Source organism: Coregonus clupeaformis, unplaced genomic scaffold (assembly GCF_020615455.1).
Source record: "Coregonus clupeaformis isolate EN_2021a unplaced genomic scaffold, ASM2061545v1 scaf2550, whole genome shotgun sequence".
NCBI lineage: Eukaryota > Metazoa > Chordata > Actinopteri > Salmoniformes > Salmonidae > Coregonus > Coregonus clupeaformis.
Genome location: NW_025536004.1, coordinates 12894 through 23286, shown reverse-complemented (window position 1 = coordinate 23286; position 10393 = coordinate 12894). Strand labels below are relative to the sequence as shown.

Here is a 10393-nt window from a genome sequence, read left to right as displayed (position 1 = left end):
TTCCCCGGGAGGAAGAGCAGCTCCGTCTTGCCAAGGTTCAGCTTGAGGTGGTGATCCGTCATCCATACTGATATGTCTGCCAGACATGCAGAGATGCGATTCAAGAAGGTCATTCTGAGAGAGATAGCAAGAGAGTTGGCTAAAGACGGCACGCTCAAGAGTTTTGGAGAGAAAAGAAAGAAGGGATACTGGTCTGTAGTTGTTGACATCAGAGGTATCGAGTGTTGTTTTTTTGAGAAGGGGTGCAACTCTCGCTCTCTTGAAGACGGAAGGGACATAGCCAGCGGTCAAGGATGAGTTGATCAGCGAGGTGAAGTAAGGGAGAAGGTCACCGGAGATGGTCTGGAGAAGAGAGGAGGGGATAGGGTCAAGCGGGCAGGTTGTTGGGCGGCCGGCCGTCACAAGTCGCAAGATTTTATCTGGAGAGAGAGGGGAGAAAGAAGTCAAAGCATAGGGTAGGGCAGTGTGAGCAGGACCAGCAGTGTCATTTGACTTAACAAACGAGGATCGGATGTCGTCAACCTTCTTTTCAAAATGGTTGACGAAGTCATCCACAGAGAGGGAGGATTCAGCAGGGAGGAGAAGGTGGCAAAGAGCTTCCTAGGGTTAGAGGCAGATGCTTGGAATTTAGAGTGGTAGAAAGTGGCCTTAGCAGCAGAAACAGATGAAGAAAATGTAGAGAGGAGGGAGTGAAAAGATGCCAGGTCCGCAGGGAGTCTAGTTTTCCTCCATTTCCGCTTGGCTGCCCGGAGCCCTGTTCTGTGAGCTCGCAATGAGTCATCAAGCCACGGAGCTGGAGGGGAGGACCGAGCCGGCCGGGATGATAGGGGACAGAGAGATTCAAAGGATGCAGAAAGGGAGGAGAGTAGGGTCGAGGAGGCAGAGTCAGGAGATTGGAGGGAGAAGGATTGAGCAGAGGGAAGAGATGATAGGATGGAAGAGGAGAGAGTAGCGGGAGAGAGAGAGCGAAGGTTGCGACGGCGCATTACCATCTGAGTAGGGGCAGAGTGAGTAGTGTTGGAGGAGAGCGAGAGAGAAAAGGATACAAAGTAGTGATCGGAGACATGGAGGGGGGTTGCAGTGAGATTAGTAGAAGAACAGCATCTAGTGAAGATGAGGTCAAGCGTATTGCCTGCCTTGTGAGTAGGGGGGACGGTGAGAGGGTGAGGTCAAAAGAGGAGAGGAGTGGAAAGAAAGAGGCAGAGAGAAATGAGTCAAAGGTAGACGTCAGGGAGGTTGAAGTCCCCCAGAACTGTGAGGGGTGAGCCATCCTCAGTAAAGGAGCTTATCAAGGCATGCAAGCTCATTGATGAACTCTCCAAGGGCACCTGGAGGGCGATAGATAACAACGATGTTAAGCTTAAATGGGCTAGTGACTGTGACAGCATGGAATTCAAATGAGGAGATAGACAGATGGGAGGGGAAAAGTAGAGAATCTCCACTTGGGAGAGATGAGGATTCCTGTGCCACCACCCCGCTGACCAGATGCTCTCGGGGTATGCGAGAACACATGGTCAGACGAGGAGAGAGCAGTAGGAGTAGCAATGTTTTCAGTGGTATTTATGTTCTATAATGTTTTGAAACAAGTTATTTTTTTAATTTCACTTCAACGGGCAACTTCCTCATGTATGTTCATGCATTTCCTATTTCCCATCACTAAAATAAATGAGGAAGTAGCCTGTTGGGGCTCCCACAATAAAAGTCGCTTTTAAAGTAATGCATTTCCTATAAACAGCCATCACTATTCAAACAATGCACCTCTGTTTCTAATGCAGAGTAGTTCAACACAGACCCCACCATGGAGAGACAAGGCAGGCTAATTGAGCACAGGTGTTTAGTTGTAACACACAACAGTAAGGTTATTAATACCTGTGGAGCGAAACAATGTGACTTTGTAGAATGAGCCATGGAACACATACAGCTGCTTTTCAAACCTTCATTATTCATTTGAAACAGTTTCTCATACAAAGCAATATGAATAGGTACTCACAGATTGAAAATGAAAATGAGTTCTAAGTGAGTTTTAAGTATAGCGTTTTGATCCAGTCAAAACGAAATTAGAAAAAGAGAAGGCTTCCCAACCGTACGCAGTTCAAAACAAAACCGCTGCAATAGAGGATGTATAGCATGTGTGGCGTAAACTGTCTAATACACACAGCCTCCTGCGGTAATCTCAGTTTCTGTTCTCAGTAGGAACACTGTCACTAGTAGAAGACTGCTACAGTAGGCTACATGCATCCAGTTTAAGCATCTGCCAGTAGGTAGCGCCCTGTAGCTTTTGAAGTTACATCATCAGGACCAGCAATCGCTCCCATCTGTAAGAGAGCAGTCACACACAAGCAATTCTCACTTTTACACCAAACACCCCACTCAAGGGTTGTCTGTGCATGTATTGCATGTTGTTCACAGACAAAGTGGTCTATCTTCCCCTATTGATCACACACCCCCAATCTGGCTTGAGCAAGTCGAAGAGTACGTCTTGCTTTCTTAGTGGTGTGTTAAACTGCCACATCCCACTGGCAGCTAGCTTAATCGATACCTCTTTCTCCACCCCATGAGCCTTTTGTTGCCGACCTGCCAGTCTTTAGAGGCCAGATGGAGACCAAGTTGCCCTGGGTGGCTCCCAGTCTGATTGTCCCTCGTTTCCTCAGTTTGATGTCGTAGGTTTTAAGCAATCAATACTGCTTTTTCTGATGTGTTGTACAATTTTCTTTTGCCATGCTGGGGCCGAACCCCCCCCCCCAGCTTGGACCATTAGGTTTAGTTTGGCCCCAGTCAATATCCTTAACATCATTTGAGTAAGAAAATTATTAAGCAAGAGGTATAGCTACCACAAGTTTATACTGGCCTGATAAATGAGTCAAACTATTAACACCATCTGCAACATTATCACAAAAATCTCAAGTATCAACGTACAAATACGAAACCTTCCTAGTTTCCCTATGGGATAAAAAAATGATTTTCTTACTCAAATGCCCCCAAATCCCTCTGATACACCATCCATCCCCAATCCCGCTCACTACAACCCCTGGCTAATCTCCACTGTACAGTTCCCATGGTAACCGCAGAGGGCTGCAGCCTGGCCCTTGCTGTGATTATGACCAGCTGTTGAACTTTGATGATCTCTGTCTGGGAGAAGTTTAAGTGCTATTGAGTTTTTACTAAGACTTCACAGCAAATCATTTTTACTAAGACACCACAGGCTCCGTTGAGGGCCTCTTGATAATTCATCAGAAACGTATGAATGTAAGATGTCGAACAGATAAATGAAAGGACAGCTATGATCATGGCATCTTCAGTATGATTAAAATAGCACTCAGAAATGCTTGTTGCAGAGCCTGGCAGAATTCCTCAACATTGTGAAAGATTGTGTTACAGTTGCACAAATGCAGACACAAGGAATTCTGGGATGCTCTGAATAGAATGCAGTGGCTAATTAAATTCTACTACATAACTAAAAGTGACTTCATCACTAAGGTTAAGATATGCATAAGGAAAACAAAATACCTACTCAGAATTTTCTGGGCTTCCCATTGAATCGCTGGACAAACAGAGCTTGAAACTGCTTTGGCTGCTGGATTATGGCATGATTGTTACGAGCACTACAGGCCATGTGACTATCAGGCAGCCTATGAGGTCATGGAGCAGTCAGTTCTCAGCTCCCCGAGAAGATGGTCACCACCACCTAGCAAGCTCACTCTAAACGCCATGATAAATGTTCATTCCCCTCTGAATCCTTGAGGACTTTTTCCAACAAGCCACAGAAGACAGACAGATTTTAGGCAATATGTTATTTATATATATTTCAATTCAGAGAGAAAATCAGTATCTAATGATGATATGCTGGATTACATTCAGGTTTATGCCCTTTTAAGACGTTTTAAACGAGAATTTAAATGCCAACAGGAAAAAAACATCTGAGAGAAGACAAAAAAAAAAACACCACCCGATAGCAATCTAGAGAACTTCAATTCCATGAGACTTGAGTGGTTAACAAACCAAATAAACAGGCAAAGAAAAACTCTAAAAAGTATGGTATGCTCTCTTTCAGAAATCTCACATTATTCCCTCAGTTCTGTGTTCAGACATCATTTTAGCTTAACGGGTGTACAATCTTAAATCTCAGGTTGTGTAGGTCCCCCTAGCTCACTCTCCTGAGGTGATGTCATACAGGAAATCCAGTCCTGTCCGTCTATGGTCTCAGCGGCAATGTAGCTCTTGCTTACGACCTCTCTCCAGAGAAGAAAGAGAGAGTAAAGTGCTGGTGTTTAATCCGGTCCATAAATGAAGGTGAGACGAGCACAAGGAGACCTGAAACAGCGGCATTTGTATAACTACATAGTATACTGTACAAAACAAACCCCAAACACTATACAAATATACAAAATCAACAGGATTAAAACAAAAAGTCATTTCAAAATAATCATTAAGAGTTGTGAAAGAAGAAAAAAACTTGATGATTAAGGAAACTACATATTATGGTAGAATTTGCGTTAATAGATGTGCCTAATATCTATAAGTAGGATCAACAGCAAAACTTGTTTAAGTGAGTATAATGATAAACCTTCAATATGGTTAGTATTTGAGCATCTGCTTCTTCAACGATACAACCTGATAATCAGAGACAATGGGGTAGGAGATTTGCATCGAAGTACTGTATGATGTCTCATGTCTTATTGCTTGCCAAAGAGATTGACTTTTCTAGGGTTCTACAGTTACTTCTTAGAGAAGATAAAAATAAAAAAAGGAATGAAAAAGTAATCAATTTAGTCAATTCTATCACTCTGAAACACATACACTTCTCAGGATAACCGTTCCATATTACACTGAAAGACTGCAAACATCCTTTAAAATTAGTTCAAGTCTTTGCCACCTGTGAGCCTGACTGCTTAAGTGTAAAAACAAATTGTTTTAAAAGGAGAGACATACTGGTATAAAAGGATTCCCATGGAAACACAGGAAGATAAACTATGCCTTGACTGAAAGTGATTGAATTAGATCTGTCTGGCCCAGAGTGTAAAACCTGAAATGGTTAGTGCATTTCACATTAGCTTCACAGCGTGAGAAAGTGATGGTGGTTGCGGGTAGTTCATCATTGGTCCTCCAACAAGCCTTTCACATGTCAGCGTCAACCGACACAGAATGGCCATACCTTATAGGAAGCTCAGTTGGAAGAGGCGGGACAAGGGGGAATGTGGGGCAGGGACGGTCTTGGTTCCTCTGAGAGAAGTCGATGGTAGACACTTCCTGTACAGTTCCTGTATGTTAGGCAATGATTTCCCCTTCTCTGTGTTCAGGCAAGTTCAGTTTTGTTTTATTTTCTGACAGGTCAGGATACCCTGGAACTTTGAGGGCAGGTTAGGAAGCAGTCACATACTGAGGAGACCACAGTAAGACAATGGGCTGATTTCCTGATCATCACAGGTCAAGTTTCTGCTTTCAAAGCACTCTAGAGGCACTCAGTGGAGACTCCAGCCAGAAACTCACCAAATACTCCAGATGAACCAAAACGTAACACATAACTATCTCCAACAACGGACAGTACTCTATAAAGCATGACAGTATTTTTAGGTGCACGTTTTCTTCTATGATTTTGTAAAAAATATCTGAAGTAAAGCTTTCTAGCGCATCTACACACACAGACACACAATGTCCATGATCACACAAACTTCTCCCTACATCCATTATTCAGCTTAGGGTTATACCGACAGAACACAGCCTCATAACTCAAGTTACAGTACAAGGGGCATTATATCCTTTTTAGGGTCTACTCTGATGCAATATCTCAATAAAACAGTCCTGCCCAGACAACTCACTTTCTCAGAAGGCACTGTGTGAAAATGAAGGTCTGTGTCAGGTACATTTTGAGGATGATTGACTATCTGCATTTCAAAGACATGCTATTACAAGCTAAGCTGTGTAGAGAAACTCTTCAACTTCTAAACTGAAAGTTGGCCACCACTGTATGCTAAGACATACACACCTAGAGGAGCTTCACCATACAATCATAAAGCTTTAGCCGATTTGTCTTAAGCAACTAACTACAAAGGACACAACAGATAAGACTGTTTACGTTTCTGGCTTTGATACTGTAATCATTTGAGAAGTTAGTTAATGAGGGAGTTATTTAGGTTAGAAAAATACTGAAGCTAGTTACAAACCTAGAAAAAAAGCACCTATAGGTATTTTACCTGAAATATTTATAGGGGTAGGTAGACCATGTAAAGTGTGACTGAATGCTATTGCTTCTCCCTGCAGAAATATCAGCATTGAGGCATGTACACGCACCTCGTAAGGTTCATTGGTAAAAAAAAACTAAACATTTTTATAAGGGGAAATAAAATCAAGCATGTAAAAGAAGAGAGGATGACATTAGCAGAGGACAATGAGAGGTGCTGCATTATTCCTAGCATCATTCTCTCCTGTAGTGAGGTCCAATGTTTAATGGAGAACAAAGAGGATGGACTGTGGCGCATGCCATACAGGAAGCAGCCATTCTACAAATAGTGTGAGGGATATTTTCACCGAACTTACTACAATTCCCATCAGGCATTTCACCATATTATCGTTCCAAAAAACATTTATTTCAGCTAGATGAAAAAAAGAGAATGTTTCTTCAAAACATTGCTGTGCAATGAATGAATCTTCCTACTGCATTTTTAAGCTGCGGAGGTATAAAAAAAAAAAAAAAAGATCACACAAACAAAATGAGTGGAATATTGCTAATTCATTCCTAAAAAGGGGAAGATGGATGGCTGTCCGGAGGGCCTTCCTCAGTCACTGCTGTCCTCCTCATCGTCGTCGTCCGACACATTGTTGAACTTTGACTCTGACCGACTGTAGGAGTCAGAGCGTGGGCCTAAGCCCATCCCCCCTCCCGCGGAGGCCAGCTGCAGGTAACAGAACTCACACACACGCACCGGCTTGGACGACTGGCTGGGCAGCAGGAACTTCTTGTCAGAGCACGGGCCACAAACCACATAGCCACACTTGCGGCAGTGGTGGCGGCGGCTGAGGGGCGTGAACTTGATCTTCTGGCAGCGCATGCAGAGGGTGGCCTCTGAGTCGGGTACCCAGACGGCGGCGTGCTCGCCAGTCGGCGCTTTGCCGCTCTTCTCCAACAGGTCGCCCACGCACTTGCCGATGTGGCTCATCCATTCTGACTTCTCGGTAGCGGTGGCGGCGTAGACGGCGAAGGACTTGGTGGGTGTCTTGATGAGCCAGCCGTTCCGCAGGTCGCCCTCGTCTGCCACCGTGTCGATGGTGACGCTCTCCAGCGGGATGATGTGCTGCTTGTTGTACTTCTTCTTCTGGATGACAATGTTGCCGTACACCAGGATGTCGTTGAACAGGAAGAACTGCCGCGCCTTGGGCTTCTTGCGACACAGCTTGGTGAGCACACCCTCACCGATGAGTACTCGGCCCGGTATCACCAGTGGCTGGCCCGCCGCGCCAAAGCAGCCCTCCACTACCTGGATCCGCTTGGAGTTGGCCTCGCTGTTCGCCAGCCGGTCCACCATCTTACCCTCGCCTGGAGCAGACAGAGAGAGGAGGGAGAGAGAGAAAACGATTGTGTTTGAATTTTTAGCAAATACACCTTCAAAGCTGCGATACAAAGTTTGAACGTGGAAAAGTGTCATCCAGTTCATTGTATTATAAGAATATGAAAAGCGATAGCTTATTAACTTAAAAGATAAGCTCACTCAAAAGGAGGATTTTTTGTTGTTAAACGACTGAGAAGGTCACTTCACTTTTTTAAAGGACATCCTACTCCAAAATGCATGAAAATGTAATTATGTTCTCTTCCTTTAAAACTCATCTGAAAATCGAGGACAGTTTCATTTTATCTATTGATCTCTATATTAACCCAAAAAGTAATTTAGCTAGCGTAACTATCTTAGCTAACAATTATTACATACATCTATTAATAAGGTTGGCTAAAAGATAGTTAGAGGACGCAACATTGTATTTATCCAATTATGGCAACTGTGAGGGCATGGGCAGCGCCATTGAGGCCATCTCCATTTTGAAGTAGTCAAATGTTCTTCTTCTACTACTTCTATGAGTTGGTAAACAAAGTGAAAGGGTGCATACTGCCACCTGGAGTGTGCTGTTTGAACAGGTATACATTTACTGCCACCTGCAGTTATGGAATGTTTTCTCAAAAGTATAATTCATTGGCTGATCCCTCCTGATGACCTGGATGGAATTATGTGATCCTTCCTTTACTCATATGAAGTCCCACCCAGCTAACTACGTCAAAATGGTGAAAGTCCTCAATAGCGCTGCCCATGCTAAAACGGGCTCTTGGGCACTAGAATCCTCTCTCTCTCTATGGGTTGGCTACACTTCCAGGATTACGAGTTACCTTGGTAGTTCCGGACGAGCTGATGAGAATCTGAGAAAGATTTGCAACTTGTTGTAACTTGTCACTCTGATCTTAAAAGCGTGTCTCGGCAGAAATCAGTATTTTATTTGTATTTCTTTTTTCAGTGGCGGCACCGCTGCTAAATGAATATAGGCGAAACACTGCTTCAAGGAATGATAAACACACACTTAGTATTCATATCTCCCATCCTCCCCCCAAAAGTATCTGGACAACCATTGTAATGAAGGTTGATAGCTGCAGAATAATGGCATCCACAGAAGACGGGTGTCAAAATCAGAAAGAGTTTAATATGGGGCTTAAAGGGATAGTTCACCCAAATGACACCCTGTAAACAATCCTTGGAGAAGGTATTGACATCAATCCATGCTTTGGTTTAGTTTCCCTGGCATGGTTTTTAGCATTTGTGGCACAAATCCCATTAAAGTCATGGGACCTTGAATGAGCTTTTTTAACGCATCATATCCAAACCATCTGAAAGTATCTAACATTGATTGTAAAGCTCAATAAAGCCACTTATAGATGCCTTGAACATGAAGCACGAAAAATGCTAATATCAGTCCCATGACTTGGAAAATGTTATGTGGAAACAGAAACTAAACCAAAGCATGGATTGCTGTCATACCTTGTCTATAGACCACTTACAGAGTAAGGAAACCAATATGTAATTTAGTAATTTGGGTGACCTATCCCTTTAATGTACCAGTAGAGAATTGCAATGTGACATTATATTCTAACAGATTCTGATGTACCAGTAGAAAAACCAAGCTGCTCCCATCTAACTTTCCTAATGATGACAATCTCCCTTACTCGCTAGTCTCCTTAACCTCACTCTCCGCCCAGAAGACACCATCTCTGTCTCCCCCAATCTAATTCCCTCACTCTCTCTATCCTGAGGACACTTCCATCTGCAGCTTCACAGAACCATGGTATGAAACCAGAAAGCCCCATTTGATCCTGCAGCTCATCCTCCTGATTCATCCCAATCCCAAAAGGTAAATGCTCCCCTCATCTCTCCCACTCTTTGGAGTGAATCCAAAACTAGCAAAGCAAACTCAAGAGAAGTTTCTCTGCTTTGACCCAACTACCAGCAGAGGCAAAGGCACTGAGTGGAAGCTTGTAATTCTACATTCATATAGGTTAAAGGTCATTGATGAGAAAGATGGAGGGCTGTGTTTGCCCTGTGGGCCTGGGGATGGTACCTGCGAGAGGGACAGACTTCAGTTGTTTGAACTGGTGATGCACACATGCATGATGATATGTCTGATGCATACGATACTATAGGCACATTATTTTGATCACTCAATCTCAAATCAAGCATACAGATTGCATACACATAGCCTACTCAACTAGGCCATCTCTTGATGTTGATACCAAGACACAAATTCAAACAAGTAGATGAGGAGATCTAGAGCAGGGCCGAGAAATAGAAAGAGAGAGAAAGAAAGTGAGAAGGAGAGAAAGAAAGAGAGAAAGAAAGGAGAGAGAGAGAGAGAGAGAAAAAGTAGATGAAGGATTGTGTCAGGGAAATGAATCATAGGGAGTTAGGTTAAGAGAAAGATACAAGGCTGCTTGGTCTCTTCGTTGGTACTTCATGCCCAATAGAAAGAGAGAATAGTAGGCCTAAACCTTTCAACACGTCTGATTACAACAGATGATCTTCATCACGTTACACTGTCAAAATATTTTTAATAGTTTGAGATGGTGAGGCTGCATGGCAGCATCGATTCAAACACCTACATGTAAATGGCAAAAGCTTACGAGGGCGCTTTGACATTCAGCATTTAGCTGTGACGTTCTGCGCCCACCAGGTTAGGCGTGGTCGTTTTCATCTGAAGGGCCCAACATGTTGGGACAAAACCAACTGCCAACTGGTTGTGACTGTGTGAACTACTGTGACTCACCTCTGCTTTGCAGAGTTAAACACACTGCATTTCAGAGAAAAGTGCTTCGGAGTGAGGCTATAGATTTGCCATTAACTTTATACAGTAACAGGCCTAACATGTT

At 43.5% G+C, this 10393-nt stretch overlaps 1 protein-coding gene across 1 annotated transcript; it reads right to left on the bottom strand.

Moving 5' to 3' along the window:
• Window positions 1-6643: 6643 nt before the first annotated feature.
• Window positions 6644-7562, bottom strand: plekhf2 (pleckstrin homology domain containing, family F (with FYVE domain) member 2). The gene has a single exon (XM_045219637.1). It carries the CDS (start codon window positions 7518-7520, stop codon window positions 6774-6776), a length of 747 nt encoding a protein of 248 aa, XP_045075572.1. The 5' UTR covers window positions 7521-7562; the 3' UTR covers window positions 6644-6773.
• Between the last annotated feature and the right edge of the window lie 2831 nt (window positions 7563-10393).